This window comes from Macrosteles quadrilineatus, unplaced genomic scaffold (assembly GCF_028750875.1).
Source record: "Macrosteles quadrilineatus isolate MER2022 unplaced genomic scaffold, UCM_ALF_1.0 Scaffold_4__1_contigs__length_99947679, whole genome shotgun sequence".
NCBI classification, from domain to species: Eukaryota; Metazoa; Arthropoda; class Insecta; order Hemiptera; family Cicadellidae; genus Macrosteles; species Macrosteles quadrilineatus.
In genome coordinates, this window is record NW_026542597.1 from 39,409,716 (window position 1) to 39,428,041 (window position 18,326).

Below are 18,326 nucleotides of genomic sequence, written 5' to 3' on the forward strand. Positions count from 1 at the left end.
ATTTGGTGAATTTGGGATTCGGTTTTGACACATAACTACAGTAATAGTAAACCCTGAGACCCAGCGTTATAGTTTGTCTTCCAAGTTTCAGCACATTTCAGACTCAGATTTCTCACACTCTCTATCTCAACGTTTACTGTTGATAGTGAATAGGCCAAAGATCAAATTAATCCTGTTGAAGAAATTTAAATGAAAATTATATTTCATAATTATACGTACACCAGAGCCCCTGTAACTTCTGGCTAATTGGAACCACCTGTTGAGGTAAAAAAGAGCATAAAAAATTATATAAGCAAAATTATGTTGTACAATTAAAGGTCAAGGAGAAAATGTTAAAAAGACTGTACATTTAAAATTCCCATGTTAAATGGAGGAAAAGAAAACTGTTGCAGTTTGCTTGTTTTGCGATATTCATATTCATATTCTTTATTCATATTTTTGTACAAAGGTAATACAATGAATATTCCACCCAACAATATACAAATTTGTTAAGTTGTCAATCAAACAATAGAAATTGGTATAAATGTATTTTTCATCCAACAATGTACAATGGTATTGACATCTTCCACATCCAACAATATAGAATGGTATAGAGATTTTTTTTGCCTATCAATATAAAATCCATAGATGTTCTTCATCGTGAAGTCTTTGAGGTCAGATTACAACTGTAAACAAAAAATATTGACTACCGGTATATATAAATATTACATTATTTTCCTATCGATTCTAGTTACTAGTCAGACAGTTATCTTAACTTAACACCCCATTTGATAGTGGAATGATCCATAACTTCTCACTTATCTGTGTCCAACTATGATTTAAATGTTTGTTTCAAAACTGCATGTTTAATATCTCAGACATGTCAAATTTATTTTGGGAAGACGTTTGAAATTATACTCTTGACTAGTTTGATAAATTGGCACAATATCTGAAACGTCTGTTTTATTAGCCGATGTGATTGAGTTAGGTTATTTTACTAGTTGATGCTGAAGTTTTCACTGTGTCAGATGCTTTTATGTTAGTGGGGATTTTAAGTAAGTTTTAGCTACATAACCTACTCATATGTGGAGCATTGTTTGAAATTTATGAATAATATGTCCTTCATTTAGTGATGATATTTACAACCGTGTATTAAAACAAATATCTACCAAAAAAGTCTGGATTAATAATTATTAACCCTTCCAGGGCTATGGACGGATATATCCGTCAATCTTTGTTTACTTTCCGGGCAGAACACGGATATATCCGTCCCGAGAAATTTCTTTTCTGGGATAAAGACGGATATATCCGTCCAAAAAACAAATTGATATACAGGGTGTTTCAGTAAAGCGTAGCGGGCTATGCAGATTCAGATTCTACATGCAAAAATAAGTCGAAAATGAAGAATAACTTTTTTTCGATTTCGGCTTTGGCCGTAATCCGCCATTTTGTATTTTTTTGAAAATAATTAATTACTCAAAAACCCTTGGAGATATTTTTCTGAAACTTGGTATAAACTTTAAGTCTACAGGTATAAACATTCTCCAAAAATGTCTTCGATCAGGCTCATCTAGTTTCAAAATGGCGACCATTTAAAATTTTTTTTGTAATGGCCGCTTTTCATTGAGTTTTACTTAAAAAAATTTAAATGGCCGCCATTTAGAAATTTAATGAGCCTGATCAAAGATATTTTCAGAGAATGTTTATACCTGTAGACTTAAAGTTTATACCAAGTTTCATAAAAATATCTCCAAGGATTTTTGAGTAATTAATTATTAAAAAAAAATACAAAATGGCGGATTACGGCCAAACTAAGCCGAAATAAAAAAAAAGGTATTCTTCATTTTCGACTTATTTTTGCATGTAGAATCTGAATCTCTATAGCCCGCTACGCTTTACTGAAACACCCTGTATACAATGTTTATAATACGGTAATAAACATTACACTGCATTATAAATGGGTTATTTTGTTTTTGTGGTTGGCAATAATAATTGCCGCAGCTGTTTCGGCTATTTTTTACCACAGAGTGCGCGTAAGTAAATATTGCTGTCACTTCACACATGGTTGTTAGTGAGTGGTGTTTACATTTTGTGTTTTGTACTTTATTTTTATGTTATTGAGCTAAAGTTACTAATGCAAACTATGTGAAATTTGAAGATGTTATTGAGATGCTTAATAAAAGTATGTCTGAGGGGGGTTTTATACTTGGCAGTGAAAATAATAGTATGGAATGTGATGGATATGATAAACCTGAAGAACAGTCTTTACGTAGTGGCAGTCTTGGCGGGGAATGGGATTGAGGGCATAGGAGCGGAACTGAGTGGTTTAGATTTACTTCAGAATGATAGATACATTTTTATGGATAAAAAATAAAACAAGGGAAGAAATAGCCTAAGGTTGACGGATATATCTGTCTGCCGCCCACAAGATTACTCAAGATTATTGGCAGTGTTCATATTTTTGATTATCACTGAGGGCGGCAGACGGATATATCCGTCCACTTTATGTTTTTTGTGGGCCAAAGACGGATATATCCGTCAAACCAAATTTTATTTTCTTCATAACTTTTGTACAAAAATTAGTTCAGCACTAAGGAAAATCTTTTTATGATCCATGAATTATTTCAAGTGAAATAAATACAAAACACAACCACTTTAGTTTTTAATTTAGATTTTTGTCAAAAAATAATTAAGCTCCAGCCCTTCATTTAATTTAGCCCTGGAAGGGTTAAGTATAACTTACATCACTTTACATTTGTATTCAGTTGCAATATTTGCTCTGCCTTATTTAGATTCTGTGTACAGGAATGGAATTGCAAGCTTTTGGCACTGTTGATGTGTATAACAGTGACAGTGATGTGGGTTTGAAAACTTATGTGGCCTGAAATCTTTTGTAACTCCTGTCAATGTATATCTTGGTGAAGTAACCAAAATATGGAAAAAAGAATATTTTACATTGTAACTTATAATTGTCAGGACTATTTATCTACCAGATCAGTCATCATATATATTAAAACGTGACAGGGTTTTTTTATTTCACAATTCTGAATCAACCACTTGACGGATTTTAATGATTTTTGTGTTGAAAGAAAGATAATTAATTTTGAAAACTAGAGAATGTCGAAGCCATAATTTTAGTTTAGGGTTTCAGTACAGGGATCACGATTTTAAATTATTACCAGAACCTCTGACGGATTTTATCCAGGTATAAACAGATGGATGACATAGATTAAACAATGTTATCATAGATCTAAGATACTGTAAGTAGACTTACTATCTATACCTTATAAAAGTCAAATACCATTTACTGACTCACTGATCATTGTCTCTCAAAAACTACTAGCCGTAAGAACTCAAGAATGGAGGTTCCAATCAACCTCTAGGTGTGCAATAAGAACCGTTTTCATGCAATTCCATCAGGGCTCTGTCCCAGTGGATTTTAAAGTTCCCATGTTATGCCTATGGAGATAGGATTTGTTTATATTTGAACACATGAATACTTTTGAATCTGCACTATTAATTAAGTGAACAGCGGGTTATATTTTATTAGGAGAAATTATTTACAATATGGCACATTTTTAATAGTTAAATGAATGAAATAAATCAAGATGTGTTTTTGTAACTACTCTTTTTATTTTCTTGGGGATGTTTAATTATGTGTGTTCTCTATAATTTAATAACAGTATATTATTTAATGTCAATGTCAAAGGAAAAATTGTTGGCTAATGAGTTTAACCTTTTATTTGAAGGGGTGGCTCCTGGCTTCTCCTATCACTTAATAACTATATTTTTTATGAGTTTTACACTATTATTTAAGTTGTATATTAAATAGAAAATGTTATAATAAAAAATTTAATACGCAAGTGTTGTGGATAAAAAAGATTTACTTTTTGTACTTATACAGTACTATCGTATATTATAAAACAAATTTTAATATTGTATGACATAAAAACACGTACTTGGTCTAATAAAAATAAAAACTTTGTTCAAGGACAATTCATTCAATCAAAGCTCTTAGACAAAAGTTTCATCAGTGTATGACATAAAACACCTATTGTTTAATGCAAAAAATGATTTGTTAGAATGATTACACATTTTGTCAAAGCTCCTTTTCTTGGATAAAAAAGGTTTCCGAACTCACGCACCATTAGTTCTTTCTACTAAATGTTGTTCCTCGTCCTCCCTTTCAACACTAGCCAACAGTCTCACTATTTGTTCTTCTTCATCCATTTTATAATATCGCTAAATAAGGTCAAACACAAGGGCGCACACGGAACTAGGCTCCGGGAAACCCGTTGCATCACAGGGCGCTCACGGAAGCTACTTCCAGTAGTGACGCAAACCACTCCCCAAGGTCGACTGACAACTGGGAAAGGGGTAAGAGTATACAAAACCGATTCCGCAAAAGTGGTTCGTGAGGTAAATCAGGCCACAGCCCTGCCAGACACATACTATGGTTTTTATAACGAAAAAAGTAGTGACCTGGAGGTAACTTCCGTGATGCGCCCGATGGAAGGTTAACTTTTTAATTGAAATTTTCGTGAGCAAAGCCACAATGGGTTTGCTAGTATTGATTTAATATAAAATAGACCTAAAACCCTTGTGAAAAAATCAATCTCCCAAGTTAAAAATAGTTATTGCCCTCTAATTTGAAAAAAAAATTGTAATTTCAAAGATGGCTTTAGCTAGGACACTACATAACAACCAAATATTTAATATTGGATATTAATAATATCTCTGAATTTGCCCTTTTCGGTGTTTGCTTGAATGAAAAGTTATGTGAATGGCAGTTATGTCTGTTCAGACACAGAATTTTGTCAACAAACATTTTGTTAGTGAAATTAAAGTGTTCTCCCTTTTTGGTACAATTATCTGACCAAATCTATAATAAAGATAGTTTACTTATCCATTGTTAAAGAAATGTAAATTTTTTTACGATAAATCGATAACTTTACACATCACTAGATGTCTATGTTTTTTGTAAGTTTTACCCATGGAAAGAAATATCTAACCACAGTTATTAACTTGTCAAATTGACAATGACTGTAGTTAGCTGTTAAGTTTCTCTTATCAGCTGTTTTTGTCATCATAAACAGCTGATTGCTGTCCCCTCCCATTGGCCTTGAACTGATTAGTGAGTTTGTGGTCAGTGGACAGTTAACATGTCATAGCATCCTAAGGAAATTTCCTATTTTTATTTTGTTTTAAGCAGTTTTATTGATTTGCACAAGAGTTTGTGATATATACAACATAAAACTTGACATAGGCCCAATTGACCATTGACTGTTAATTTGCTGGATTAGAATTTGATTAACCTTTAAATTTGTTAAACTTGCAATTATAGTTTGGATAGATAAGCAGGATTTATCTTTGCTTTTTTATTGTAAAATTTAGGTTAAACACTGATTTTGTCTGCTAATATTTTTACTTATTATTTAGTAATACAGTATTGAGTGTGATAGTGTTTCCCCATAGGATGAGTTAAGCTTACCTTAAGACAAACTAAATCACTAGTGTTAATAAATACTGACCATTTTTAATACCTACATAAATCGTTAGTGCAACATGATGGAGGATGATGAAGAAAGGTTTGTAGTATATGTTAAGAATTTACTTTTTATCTGTAAGACCCATCATACATACAATTAGTTCTCTGTAATCCATTTTCAATTAAAGGAGGTTGGATGTAAGGCCTCGGATACGATACGAGCGGTGAGCGGCTAGCGGCACGTAATCAGCGGTGGTGGCTACAATAGAAGCGGCACATTTATAACGCTAATAGAATTTCCCCCGTTGTAGGAGTCAGAAGTCAGCACTCGAAGATGGCAAACATGCTGATTCACAAGACGAATTTCAGCTGTTGTATGACAATTCTCTTGAAAACAAAACTTAGCTCCCACTTCGTCCCACAGACTAAAGTGTTCTAAAACCTCCGTGCTATTCATTCACAAGCATTCCCTGAACTGCACCTCACTTATCAACACTAAGAATCACACAACTTCACCTTTTCTTGAGTTTGGCTGGAGGCTTGCACGTTTGCTGCTTTTCCTCCGACATTTTCGGCTGAACTGAGGTATGACTCACCTTAACAGCGAGCGGCATTTTTGCAAAAATCGGTTTGGACTTGGAACCATGAGCGGTGCTGAGCGACGTATTGTAGCCACCCTCAACAAATTTACACTCAAGATCCGATCCGATGTCAGAGCGGCGCCGCTTGTCGCTCGTATCGTACTGGGGACCTAAAGCAGTCTTCTAAATAGTTTAACCAGAGCATTGTTGTGAAATCAGCTGTTTGCATTGTTGCATTCACCCTGAGAATATTGTCTCAGATTGTATGTTAAATAATTATCTTAAAGACTGGCTGAGATAGAAATAAAAGAATTCAGAATTTTTCTCACTTCTAAAATTATTTTTTCTTTACTTTGATATTCAAACAGCAATTCTAATTTTAATAAAGTTTTAGTTAGGCAATGTCAAAAAATATTTGACTAGACTTATTGCTGATGTGTAATTTCAATTGTTGACACTGAAACAGTATGCCTCGATACAACCATTTTGTAATCACACCGGAGTCATGTGCCGAAGACATGCTGAGGGGAGTTGCGGCCACATTTCCATCTCTCACAGTTGACGACAAGTCTCGGATAATACTTTATGCTCAGGTACAGTGTAGAATAGATGTAACTAGGTTTGTGTATGTGCCACACGTTTAAAAAACTGTTTTGGAAGGGCACTGTTTCTTTATTCTTTACTTTTTAATGGTGGATGTTTTTTTTTTCAATTAGAAAACGTCTTCAGAATGTCAGTCAACAATGATAAATGTTCTTTTATCTGCTAGCTCGGAGTTGTGTGATTGGAGTATAATGCATAAGACCTATGTGTAACCATTATACCATGGTTCTATTACCTGATTATCTGATTATCTGATTCTATTACCATGGTTATTTAGAGTCATCCTCTAGTGCTTGTTGAGCTAGAGGCCCACAAAACATAAATAGTGTCAGCTCAGGTGTGTGGTGCACTTCAAATTATTTTTTTCTTTCTTGCAAACTACCAACTATCAGATACATTTTTTAAGTTAACAATGATTCTTAATACATTTGAACTCAGTGTGATAATGAAGCAAAAAGTTAGTAAACCATAATTTTTCAGTTTATTATCATTCAAATAATTAAATATGACATAAGTAATTTCTAGGACACACTAATAATATAAATATAACAGTTTAGGTAACAGCTGTTAACTAAACGGTGGGGGGGTTGATTCACAGGGTGGTCAAAGTCAGAGCAGGGTGGGACTAATTTCTGGAGGAGGATCTGGCCATGAGCCTTTTGCGGCTGGTAAGTTAGCAAACATTAGTTTTGTCACTACAAAGTAAAACTATTCTTCCTTTTAGTGTCCACACCAGTGTAAGAATTTTACGATTAAGAATCACAATAGCTTTAAGGGAATGGCTCTATCCTTCAAGTTGTTTAGTTGGTATGCTGGGAATAATTGATTCTGCGGATTGATTTCCCAGTGAAATTGGGAACATTACTCATTAGGCTACCAATACATCTAAATGTATTTATAAATATTATGTTGATTTGCAATTCTACAGAATACTCCGCTTTTTAAAGCAAAAATTACATTTTCTGTTTTACATTTTAATAGTCTTTAACCCAGTGAAGTGTTCAATGTACTGAATTTTTTGGCATTTTGACCTATCATAATTTAAATTCTAAAAACCATGTGGACAAAATTCCATCAAAAGTATATTCTGGTATTTTTTCTGCAAGCTTTCTGTGTGACGTTGTTTGGAATTAGATGAATGTAAAGTTGTGGAAGAAGATTATATCTCTGTTTTAGTTCCGGCACCTCAAATTCTAGAAATCAAGCTCTGTATGTATTTGTACTGATAAATATAAATGAGAGAATTAATTATCGTAATGATAAACACAAGTGTTGCACCTTTAGCCAGGGGCATAAATAGATAGTGCCTATATCTAAGCCAATAAAGTTCAGTATAATTGGAAAAGGAGTTAATTAATCTATCATCCTAGGGATGAAAATAACATGCCTTAAATAATATTTTGTCAATAATTTATAGAACCAGCGTTGTAAAACACTGTATCATTGTGTTGAAAACTCAAGAGCTCTCCATTGTCGTAGTGTTAAATTTAAGCATTTTCATAAGCTTTGTTTATTGTTTTTATACAAACACAAACAATCGTTACATGTAAATGTTGCACAGGTTTTGTAGGGGAAGGGATGCTGACCGCTGCCGTGGCAGGGAAGGTATTTACCTCTCCTCCCCCCACCACAATCCTCACGACTATCTGTAACGTAGCGGAGATGTGCCCAGGTTAGCTTGTGAATACAAACAAATTATATTTGTTAAGAGCCCCCCATTGGTCGTACATTCACAATATTACTTTCTCCCCTAACATAGTATAAGGAAGAAGTATTGCTTTTATCAAAATTTTAGGGTTTGAGTGGATATATCTGCTTTGGGTCCTTAAACCAAAAAGTGGTTTTTTGAAGTGATGTTTGTATGTGTGTGGATGTGTACAGAGCTTCAGACCACATTTTTACTCTTGAGTTTGATGAAACTTGTTATGTAGGCCTAAGTACTACTAATCCGTGGTATCTCCAGGTGGTTTTATTTTTTGTATGGTGATTTTTCCATAAAAACCCATAAAATAAAATAAATGAAATGTATTTCAAATAAACGGCTTAACTGATTTTGGTTCTAATGTAGTATGATAGAGTCCTTTTAACTCTAAAACAAAAGTGTACAATCCCCATTGCTGTAAAATTATGGTTAAAAGCTATTGCAACTTTCCCGATAAAATATTATGGTTAAAACCATCGCTTACCACACCAGGGGCTGTTTACCAGCTCACGGGAGAAATTATGTGTCAAATTGATAATACCGGTACCCATTATTTATTTATTTTTTTCCAATTTTAATAGAATAACTCAAAAACAATTTTTTTTACTTTTTCTTTTCTTAAAAAGAATTTTCTTCTTTCAGGAGGGGTTTTGGTGTTTATCATGAACTATACTGGGGACGTTTTGAATTTTGGTTTGGCCATGGAGAGAGCAAAACTAAAAGGAATTAAGGTAAGGAATTTGTTGAAGAATTTTGAAGCTGATAATGTGTTTATAAAACAGTTTAAAAATCATACAATAATTAATTTAGATAACAATGGAAGTTTCATATTAAATTGTGTACAATATTACACTGTATTCCTGGATAGCTGATTGGGTAGCTGGCTACCTTAGAAACCAAAAGGTTGAAGCTTTGATCCTTAGAAACGTTTTAACCTGGATTATAAGGCATCATCTGTTATAGTTTTGTCAAATTTGTATTGATGAGCAAAAGACAGCATTTAAGCACTTATTCAGTCTATTACATAAAATGTGTATTTTGGTGTTGACTATTTATTTCTTGTTATTTACTCACTTCAAAACTAGATTGGTAAACAAATATCTCATTGTAAACTAAGGATTTTTACTGTAACCAAAAAGTAAAGCAATAAACCCAAAATTAACCAACATTTTATCTTCACCATCCAAAGTCAAGTGGTTTCAAGTACTTTTTTGACAGTTAGTGATTAAACCCAAGAAAGAAGAACTTGATTTCCTATTTCCTATTAATCCTTTAAGGTCCGAGGGCTGACATATCAGACACAAGCCTGGGAGCAACTCATAAGTTCACCGGTTTGAGACAGAAATTTCCGGGAGAGGCCCATGTAAACTGAACAGTGAATGGCTTGGGTGGAAGTTGATAAGTTGGGTGGATTCTTTTAGTTCATAAAATAAGGAAAAGCACGAGTAGTATAAATTAATTCTTGTAGGTGGAATAATCCATGTAGGTAGTTGCAAGCTTTGAAACTCTACTACGCTACGTGCAATCTGTTTGTTGAAGGTTAGGAGCATATCAGTAGAGGAGGACTGTGCCATTGACTCTCCACAAGGAGCCGGCAAGAGAGGACTTTGTGGATGCCTCTTCATGTTCAAAGTGAGCTATTACTTAGTAATTAGTTGTACACACAAATTTTAACTAAAATATACAATCGTTATACTGTGGAGAAATTAAAATACTGTATTTTGTTACTTTGATTTACCTTTAACAAAAACTCACTTTGTTACTTCCTTACACATTTACATAGGGAAGCTACCTAAAAACCCTGTTGTCCGGTTGTAAATAAAACAAATTATGATTATATTTTTATATATCTGAAAGTTATTGATTTATAAATTACATTTGCATGTGATTTGCTGCAATGTTAGTTAGTGTGGAAGGTTAAAAAAATGTTATTATAAATGTTAATGTTAATGTGTCACATTCACTATCAGGAGCCTGGAGATTCCTCAAACAGAGGAGTGTAACAGTAGTGAATCTGTTATGTTAAAAAATGTTATTATAAGCCCAACGGAGTTATAATACCCAAGTATTCAATCTGAACATTATGTTGTGTTGTATAGCAGTGAATCTGACAACTATATTCCAAATATTTCTACACATAATAGACTAAACAGTAAACACTCTCTCAAATAAGGTAATGGATGATAAATAAAAAACCAGGGATAACAGTAAGTAAAGATTTTGTTACACCTAAGCAATACTTGAAAATTAGACTGTAACGTACAAAAGATGGTTAATGGTGAAATTCGTTTGGACACTCAAACACAGATTAACGTTAATGCATCATTTATAATTACAATTATGTTGAATTAAAATCTTTCAATATTTTAAATGTATATTTTTCTGTGTCATTGGCAACCTTATTTTTAAGGCGGACATTTTGATTTTTAATGATAAATTCATTTCTCTTGTTTTAAAATTCAGAAGTCTTCATTGAACATTTGTGTCTGTTCTTTATTTTTTGAGGATTGCCAATAATTTTTTACAGATAGCTGGTGGAATGGCAGCTCTGGGTAGAAGCTTGGACGAGATTTACGATGAGTGTTCTCTAATTAAGAGACACAACGCAACATTTGGAGTAACGATAAAACCTTGCAACATGCCTGGCTCTGGACCAATGTTTCGGATTGAAGAAGGTTATATGGAACTTGGAATAGGAATACATGGAGAGGCTGGAGCGTCTAAATGTAAGGTATGTGATTATATTGAAAATTGATGAAAGGGATGAAATTAAATTTTAAAAGACAAATAAGTCCTCCCAGATGAAGTTTTGTACATGCCTTTAATTTAAAAAATATATAAAGGTATATATTATGTCAATTAGAGAGGCAAGCGAGATGAACATGCCTACAATAAACGTTCCTCCACCAAAATTACTTTTGTTATTTTGAATAGTTATCTTAAAAATTAATCACAAAGCTTAACCACTCACTATGTTACCACTAGCGTCTAGTGGCGTGACTCTAGGCTAGGTGTGGTGGAAGCCTTTCTCTTGTCCCTCATGGTAATTCTAATTGACACAATCCATACTAATAGTGTTTGTGAACTATTGTAAAGAAAGATGACTATTTTATTCACAACCCGCATGGGAATAAAATATATCAATGTTTTGAGTGATTTGTGTGGAATTAAAAACAGAGAATAGACACTTAAAAAATATTTAATATTAGGACTTAAAAAGGACTTAAATCAGGACTTAATCGTTGTTCAGTAATTCTTTGTAATATTAAATTACGAGTCCCAGGAATGTAAGCCTCTTTGGTGTAAGTTCCGTAGAGCAGGAATAATGAGGAAGTGTCGGCCGAACCTGTGAACAATAGCTGGATTGGGACATAGGCCTCCAACCTCAGGGTCCTAATTTACTTATCCAGGATTACAATTAAGGATTTTGTTGGGAAAGGGATATGCTTCACTAAGCTAACAAAGGAAGTCTAAGAGTCGAGAGGATTAGAAATAAAAAAAATACAATAGTGATAATTTTTTCCAGTGTACAACCTTTGACTATTAAAACAACTTCTGTATCCAATAGTCAATGGTACAACTTATCCAGGTAATAATCATCCAGAAAAAGGAAATTTAATCAATATTTTAAAATATTCCAGTTTATAGTGCTGACAATGTGTTCACTCTCTGAAATAAAATTAATTTCATGTTAAGCTGAATTTTCCTAGGTGCGAAACGCAAAGAGCCGAGTGCAAAGAAGTGATTTTCCGCTTGTCCAGTGACGGTCTGCTCCGCTTCTAGAAAAACAGTATCATTTAATTACCGAAGAGAAGAGGAGAGCTGTGCTCTCCGCGCTTTGCTTCTACGCCTATAGGAAAACCCAGCTTTCTATGATAATGTTAATTAACTAATAACTACAGATAGCAGCTGGGGACGTGATAGCCAAAATATTGGTAGACAAACTGTGTGGGACACTCAGCATCAAGGCTGGAGATAAAGTGTGTGTCATCGTCAACAACCTGGGAGGAACATCTCAATTGGAACTGTTCCTAATCTCAGGACTGGTCCACAAAGAGTTGGGTAATGTTTTTTTCAAACATTTAGAAATTTTAAACTTATTCGATTAATCTGTTATTGTTTTGAAATTAATTACTTATATGACCCCATCTCATCTCATAATTTTAATGTGCAAAACAGCTGTGTGGAATCTATATCTATAAAAGAGGTACTATGTACTCGTATGTATGTATGTATGTACCTTATGGACTCTGAAACCGCTCGACAGATTGTAATGAAACTTTCAGACATTATTAAGCATTATTCAAGGATGGTTTGTGTGAAGTTTGGTGCAGATCCGTCAAAAGGGCTCCGCTCCAGAGGGTTTTAAGAGGTCCAATGTCAGACTTTTGGAACTATAATGTTTACAAATAAATATAATTTAAAAGCAGTTGTGTACTTTCACCACTTGTTGGTTTGAATAATCACAACATTCTGTATTAGTCATGATTTGGAATAGTGCCTCATTGACCCTCAAGTGACAAGTTAGCACTGTAAAAACACAGCTGTGTTCAGTAGCCGAATTCGGCAGCTAGGAAACCCCTCCTTGTCAAATGAAACACACAGTTGACACATTCCATAATTTCATTTTATGCGTTCATGAAAGTTAACTTCATATTTTATAGTTGAGTGCTTTATGATGAGAAGTAAAAGAAACCTCTATTAATTATAGCTTGTTTTTATTTATATTATTATTTATATTTGTAAAAGATGTTTACAACATTTGCTTAAATGTCTAGGAATGAGAAATGTTGTGGTTGAAAGACATTACGCTGGCATCCTGATGTCTTCGCTGGACATGGCTGGAATACAGGTCAGTTATCTTGTTGTATTAACGAGTTCTATTATACTAAATTGTACACCTTTACTTTTTGGGAGATGGTGGTTCAGTCTGTAGCGCTACAGACCCAGATCCATGACAGGAATGCCTTGGATTTGGATCTCTGTGCCCACCGCCATTTTTTACAGATACATTTTAACTCTAGTACTATACCGGCTCACCCCTTGCTTTGCTGGATACGTGCCTCTTCTTTTTTAAAAAGAAAATAATTTGAGAGGCTTTATATGAAAATTATCTGCAGAACTATGTGTGTCTATGGTTATAGGTATCTCTGCTGTTGCTGCCTTCTAGTGATGAAAGACATAGACAGTTGTGGCTGGACACTCTGGATACTCACACCAACGCATTTGCTTGGCCAGCCACCTCCCTGTCTTTACCCCCACTACGGCAGACCCATGTGTTCACTGTGGATGATGTTGAAACCAAGGTCAGAGGATTGTATTTTAACTTGTTGTTTTTTACATAATTTACTATTGCCTCTCATTGAAATTTTATTTGAGAAAATCTTAATTCTGTTAGACTCAAGGTCCGCAGATATCAGATCAACGAGCTGAAGTTCTGAGAAAGTGTTTGCAAGTTTCAGCCAAAGCTCTGGTCACAAACGAACAAAAGTTGAACGAGTTAGATAAAGGTTGCGGAGACGGTGACACAGGAAGCACACTGCGGCGCATGGCTGACGGTGAGTATTGCTGCTAGAAAATACCAAAATGAACCACAAAGTTCATATTGATAACGATTGACAGATCAATATCTAGTTTTTAATATGATTTTTGCTTATCAATGATTGTTTTTTTCATTTATTTCTTACTGATAAGGAGATATTTCCCCCTCTTAATGTATATGCATTTTTCAAAATGTCACTTATTATCTAAACAAACAATTCTAAGATTAGGATTTTATATAAAACTCTTAACCAAGATTAACCTATTTAATTTTCTCTCAGGTGCATTTTTGTCACGTTGCTGCAGATTTCCATTACAGACTTCATTTTATAAACTTTTTCCACATATTATTTACACCTCTGCAAATGGTTGCTTGTCTTCAGCCATTCTGCAGAACCTTGACCAGTTGCCAGTCCGATATCCTCAGCAATGCTTCACACTGTTGTCCAAAATGGCGGAAGACGTCATGGGCGGGACCTCTGGAGCTTTGTACAGCCTTATGTTCGTTGGAGCTTCTAAGCAGGTCCCGGACTGGACGGCAGCGTTGGGAGCTGCACTCAGTACTGCCATGACTTACTCTAAAGCCACCCTCGGCAGCAGAACCATGGTAAGTTCATGTCTCAAACATTTAAAGATTGCAAAAAATAAATAGTAATTTAATGCGTTGTATGTTTATGCCACATCTGGTAGGTACACTGTATAGTCTGAGTAAATTCTGTTTTAAAATTATTTATATCGGATTTAGTACTTTGGTTTAGCTTCTTAAATTTCAATTTTACAGGCATGTGGTGGATGTCTGAACTGCCCAAATTTTTTGAGAGTTAAGAATGATTTACAAGTAACTTCAACGCAAATAAAACATGTGTTTTTCCAAAGCTAGTTGAGATAAACTGTTGGATGAGCTGTTCATTCCTAAACATAGCAAGTAAAACAATAGATAGGTAGACTGCTTCACAACTATTAAAATTCTCCCATAGATGATTGTTCGACAGAGAATTGGATTATCAAGGAACAACTCTCTTCCATAAGTTATTTTCTTTGAATTTATTTCAATTAAGGGGATACGCCACTATCTCCAACTTTTTTTTTATTATTTTATTTTTGTCAACCTAGTTAGTATATTTTGTTTATACTAGACTTAGTTAGAAGATTTAGGTACAAAAATATTGAATTTATAACTTATTTACTAAATTTATATGCGTTTTTAGTTATTTTTACCAAAATTTTTAAGAAGTCGTTATTGAGAATAACTTTTCAACTACTGATCGGAATGACATATTCTATTTATTTCCTGATTCAGGATGAAATAATGAGTAATTCTGTGTATAATCGTTATGGTAACTAAAAAAACAAAATTTTTAGGACACCTTTTATTCAAAATATAAAAAAGCTGAAAAAAATATTTAAAATTTTTGCGTAAACATAAATATTTTTAGTAAATGTAATGCTATAGGGCTTACTATACACACAATCCTTTATTACTATATAAAGAAGGTCTGGTGAAAATTTGAATACTATAAGTATAGTACTAACGGAGTTATTCAAACTTTTGTACAATAATAACCTAAAAAACACGGTATTGAGATAATCGCAGGTGATGTAACAGGTGGTTGGCAGGAGAAAAATTCCCATAACTACACTAATTTATCATTTTATATTATATATAAAAATAGCAAAGTACTTATTTTGTTTTAAATAAATGTACCCTATTTTATACCTTCATAATACATAATTATGATACACAATTAAAAGTGTACATATCAGGAACAAAAAAAAAATAGTTCAAAATTTTGTTAAATTGCTGGTTGCGGCGGTTTATATTTTATTTTTTTTTATACTAGAAGGAGTTGTCAGATTGGCAAACAATTTTAGCTAAATGTTCACATTTAAATGACCTATCTGAAAATGCAACTTTTGGAAAATGTAAAAAAAAAATTAAAATATGGCCTACAGATAGTGGCGTATCCCCTTAAATTGTAACGGTAACTGAGAAGTTAAGAGAAATTCAGAAAGTAAACTTGAATAAAACAACAACCCTAGTGAGGGATTGGGTAACATTAAGATCCTAAGTAGCAACTGAAGATTGTTTGAATTACCCTTGATAGTAATACTAAAATCGTAAATGTCACAGTTTGACGCCCTTATCCCAGCCTGTGAAGCATTCAAGGGAACGTCGGAGTGGACGACGGCGCTGCACCGAGCTGTACAAGCTGCAGAAGAGGGATGTCAACGAACACGACACTACAAACCCTTGTAAGCTTTTCGTCACTTGTTGGAGGATCTTATGCCTGTTTCTTTTCCAGATTCAAAATTAGGAGTGGATTTTTTCCACATTTAAAAATTTCCCCTATTGATATATATATTGGATATAGACCCAATAGCTAATTGTTTAGGTACAAAATAAATATGTGACTTAAAGAAAGGGGGCAAAGAGGGATGGGATTTTTTATTGAGGCTAATATTATAACTACTTCAGGAGGTAAATTGAGTTAGAATGTTGTTACACCTCAAACTATAAACCTTATAGTTTTTTTTTGGGGCTAGTTGTGAATGAACAGTGTTAACTGATTGTTTTCTGGTTTATTTGTTTTTTGTTTGTGTGATCGAAACATTTGTTATTTTCAGCTAACACGACACTATTGTATTTCCCTACCTTGCCCAGTTTGGGCAATAATCTTATCATTTGATCACGATCTAGGTTCTTTCCCACCAAAAGACGGGATTGGATTCCAAATTCGTAATCGTTAAAAAATCTGTGTTTTCCTAATCATTTATGTAAAATGTCTGGAGCAATAGTTTTTACAACATATTAGAACAGTTAAAATACTCTGTTGGATTTTCTGTAAAAGACTGAAATTGGAATGGATGAATAAATAAATAAACTTACCAACACAAACAATGAATTTTATTTAGATAAATATACTTTTGTGTACGTAATTTACTTTAGTTAGGGCCATACCAATATCCTTTGTTTTTGTACATAAATGCTCTACTTTTATTAGTTTGTTACTGAACCAAAAAGAATATGCATTTTGCAAATTTTGTATTGAACCATTTTTTATGTTTCTTGCATTGTACTTTAAGATTTCAATACAGTTTTGTTTTATTTTACGAAATACTTCCAGGTTTGGGAGAGCTTCCTACGTTGGAGCAGACAACATCAAAAGTATGGATGCTGGAGCCTATGCTGTTACTGTGTGGCTTAACGCTATTCGTAGAGAACTATTTTGTGAGATAATGAATAAAACTTACTCAGAACAAAATCCATCCTAAACTATAGGAGCCTCACAGAAAATACGGTCTACAAGTGCAGGTTAAAAAAAAATTAAGACGTTTTTGGTAGAGTATAGTTTTGTTATTCAGTCAATACAATATGTTGTGAAGAATAACATGCGTCTTATAAAAAATGTATTTGGTGAGTCTGCGGTTCAGACGGTAGGGTAAAAGACTCTGAGACAGAGGCAGCAAATTGTTAACTCTCGTCCATTGCCCCCACTTAAAAAGATCATTAGTACAGATGATTCTTGTACTGTCCTGGCTCACCCCCTTCCTATACCTTCAACTCACGCCTCACACAAATTCAAGGCTAGAAGAGGGCACTAACCCCCTGAATAGAAAGTAATTATCTGTACAGTTCTAGTACTTAGTTGATGAGATGGAAGAAGATACTAAGAGGAAAAACTAAAGGAAAATTCAAAGACTCGCCTACTATTGTTGTGAATAAATACCTGCTTTCAGTTATTAATGGTTGATAAATGCAGATAGTTTTAAGAAAGAAATGGCAGTACAGAACGTTTAATGTGCTTCATCTTTAAATTTAGGTTCTTCTGATAACATCTCTAGCATTATATTCACGACCACAAGGAATGCTGCATTTATATTAATAGTTTAGGTTTAGCTTTTACAGACCTTAATTTAATCTTTGTAAAATGTTGCAATAAATATAATATACTCTTTTTTGTGATCAAAAAAGATTCCTTTTCACATTCCTTTTCATAAACTCTTTCCTTAATATCTCTATATTACTCTTAACACTACATTAGTAATTTTATAAAATTATGTTCTATGCATTACAAAATTATTCAAACCTGGATGGATTTTTTTTCTTTAAAACCCCCTATGACAAATATTTCCCCTATAAAAAATATGACAAGAACAGAACCTCATTATTTTATTTGCATGGTTTTTTACTTATAATTTTTTTTTTAGCTTTATTCTGTATGTCTGTTATATTATGTGTGATACTTTAAAACAAACCTGTTCTTTGATTTTAACTCAAGATTTTTTGTTTTAGTTTCCTGGGAGTTTTTGTTTTCAGAGGTTGTAGTCGTTGAAGTTCAGCTGTAATTCATAAAACTGGCAAATTAATTTAGCAAAGTAATGTTTACTTCAGAGGTCGTGATTTGGGAGGAGAGACCGGAAGATGATTCCA

The 18,326-nt window shown here is 33.6% G+C and overlaps 1 protein-coding gene across 2 annotated transcripts; it reads left to right on the forward strand.

Annotated features, from left to right (window-relative positions):
• The first annotated feature begins 948 nt into the window (after positions 1 to 948).
• On the forward strand, positions 949 to 17,971 carry LOC128991821 (triokinase/FMN cyclase-like). 2 transcript variants are annotated; one of them, XM_054415022.1, is made up of 14 exons: positions 949 to 1,034; positions 6,515 to 6,641; positions 7,250 to 7,319; positions 8,213 to 8,323; positions 8,996 to 9,084; positions 9,893 to 9,985; positions 10,881 to 11,084; positions 12,256 to 12,415; positions 13,132 to 13,205; positions 13,498 to 13,659; positions 13,752 to 13,911; positions 14,278 to 14,501; positions 16,026 to 16,147; positions 17,020 to 17,971. In XM_054415022.1, exons 2-14 carry the CDS (start codon positions 6,516 to 6,518, stop codon positions 17,165 to 17,167), a joined length of 1,743 nt encoding a protein of 580 aa, XP_054270997.1. In that variant the 5' UTR covers positions 949 to 1,034; position 6,515; the 3' UTR covers positions 17,168 to 17,971. The 2 variants fall into 2 exon arrangements, with proteins under 2 accessions (XP_054270997.1, XP_054270996.1); XM_054415021.1 differs by lacking the exon at positions 949 to 1,034 and adding an exon at positions 5,136 to 5,567.
• The last annotated feature ends 355 nt before the right edge of the window (positions 17,972 to 18,326 follow it).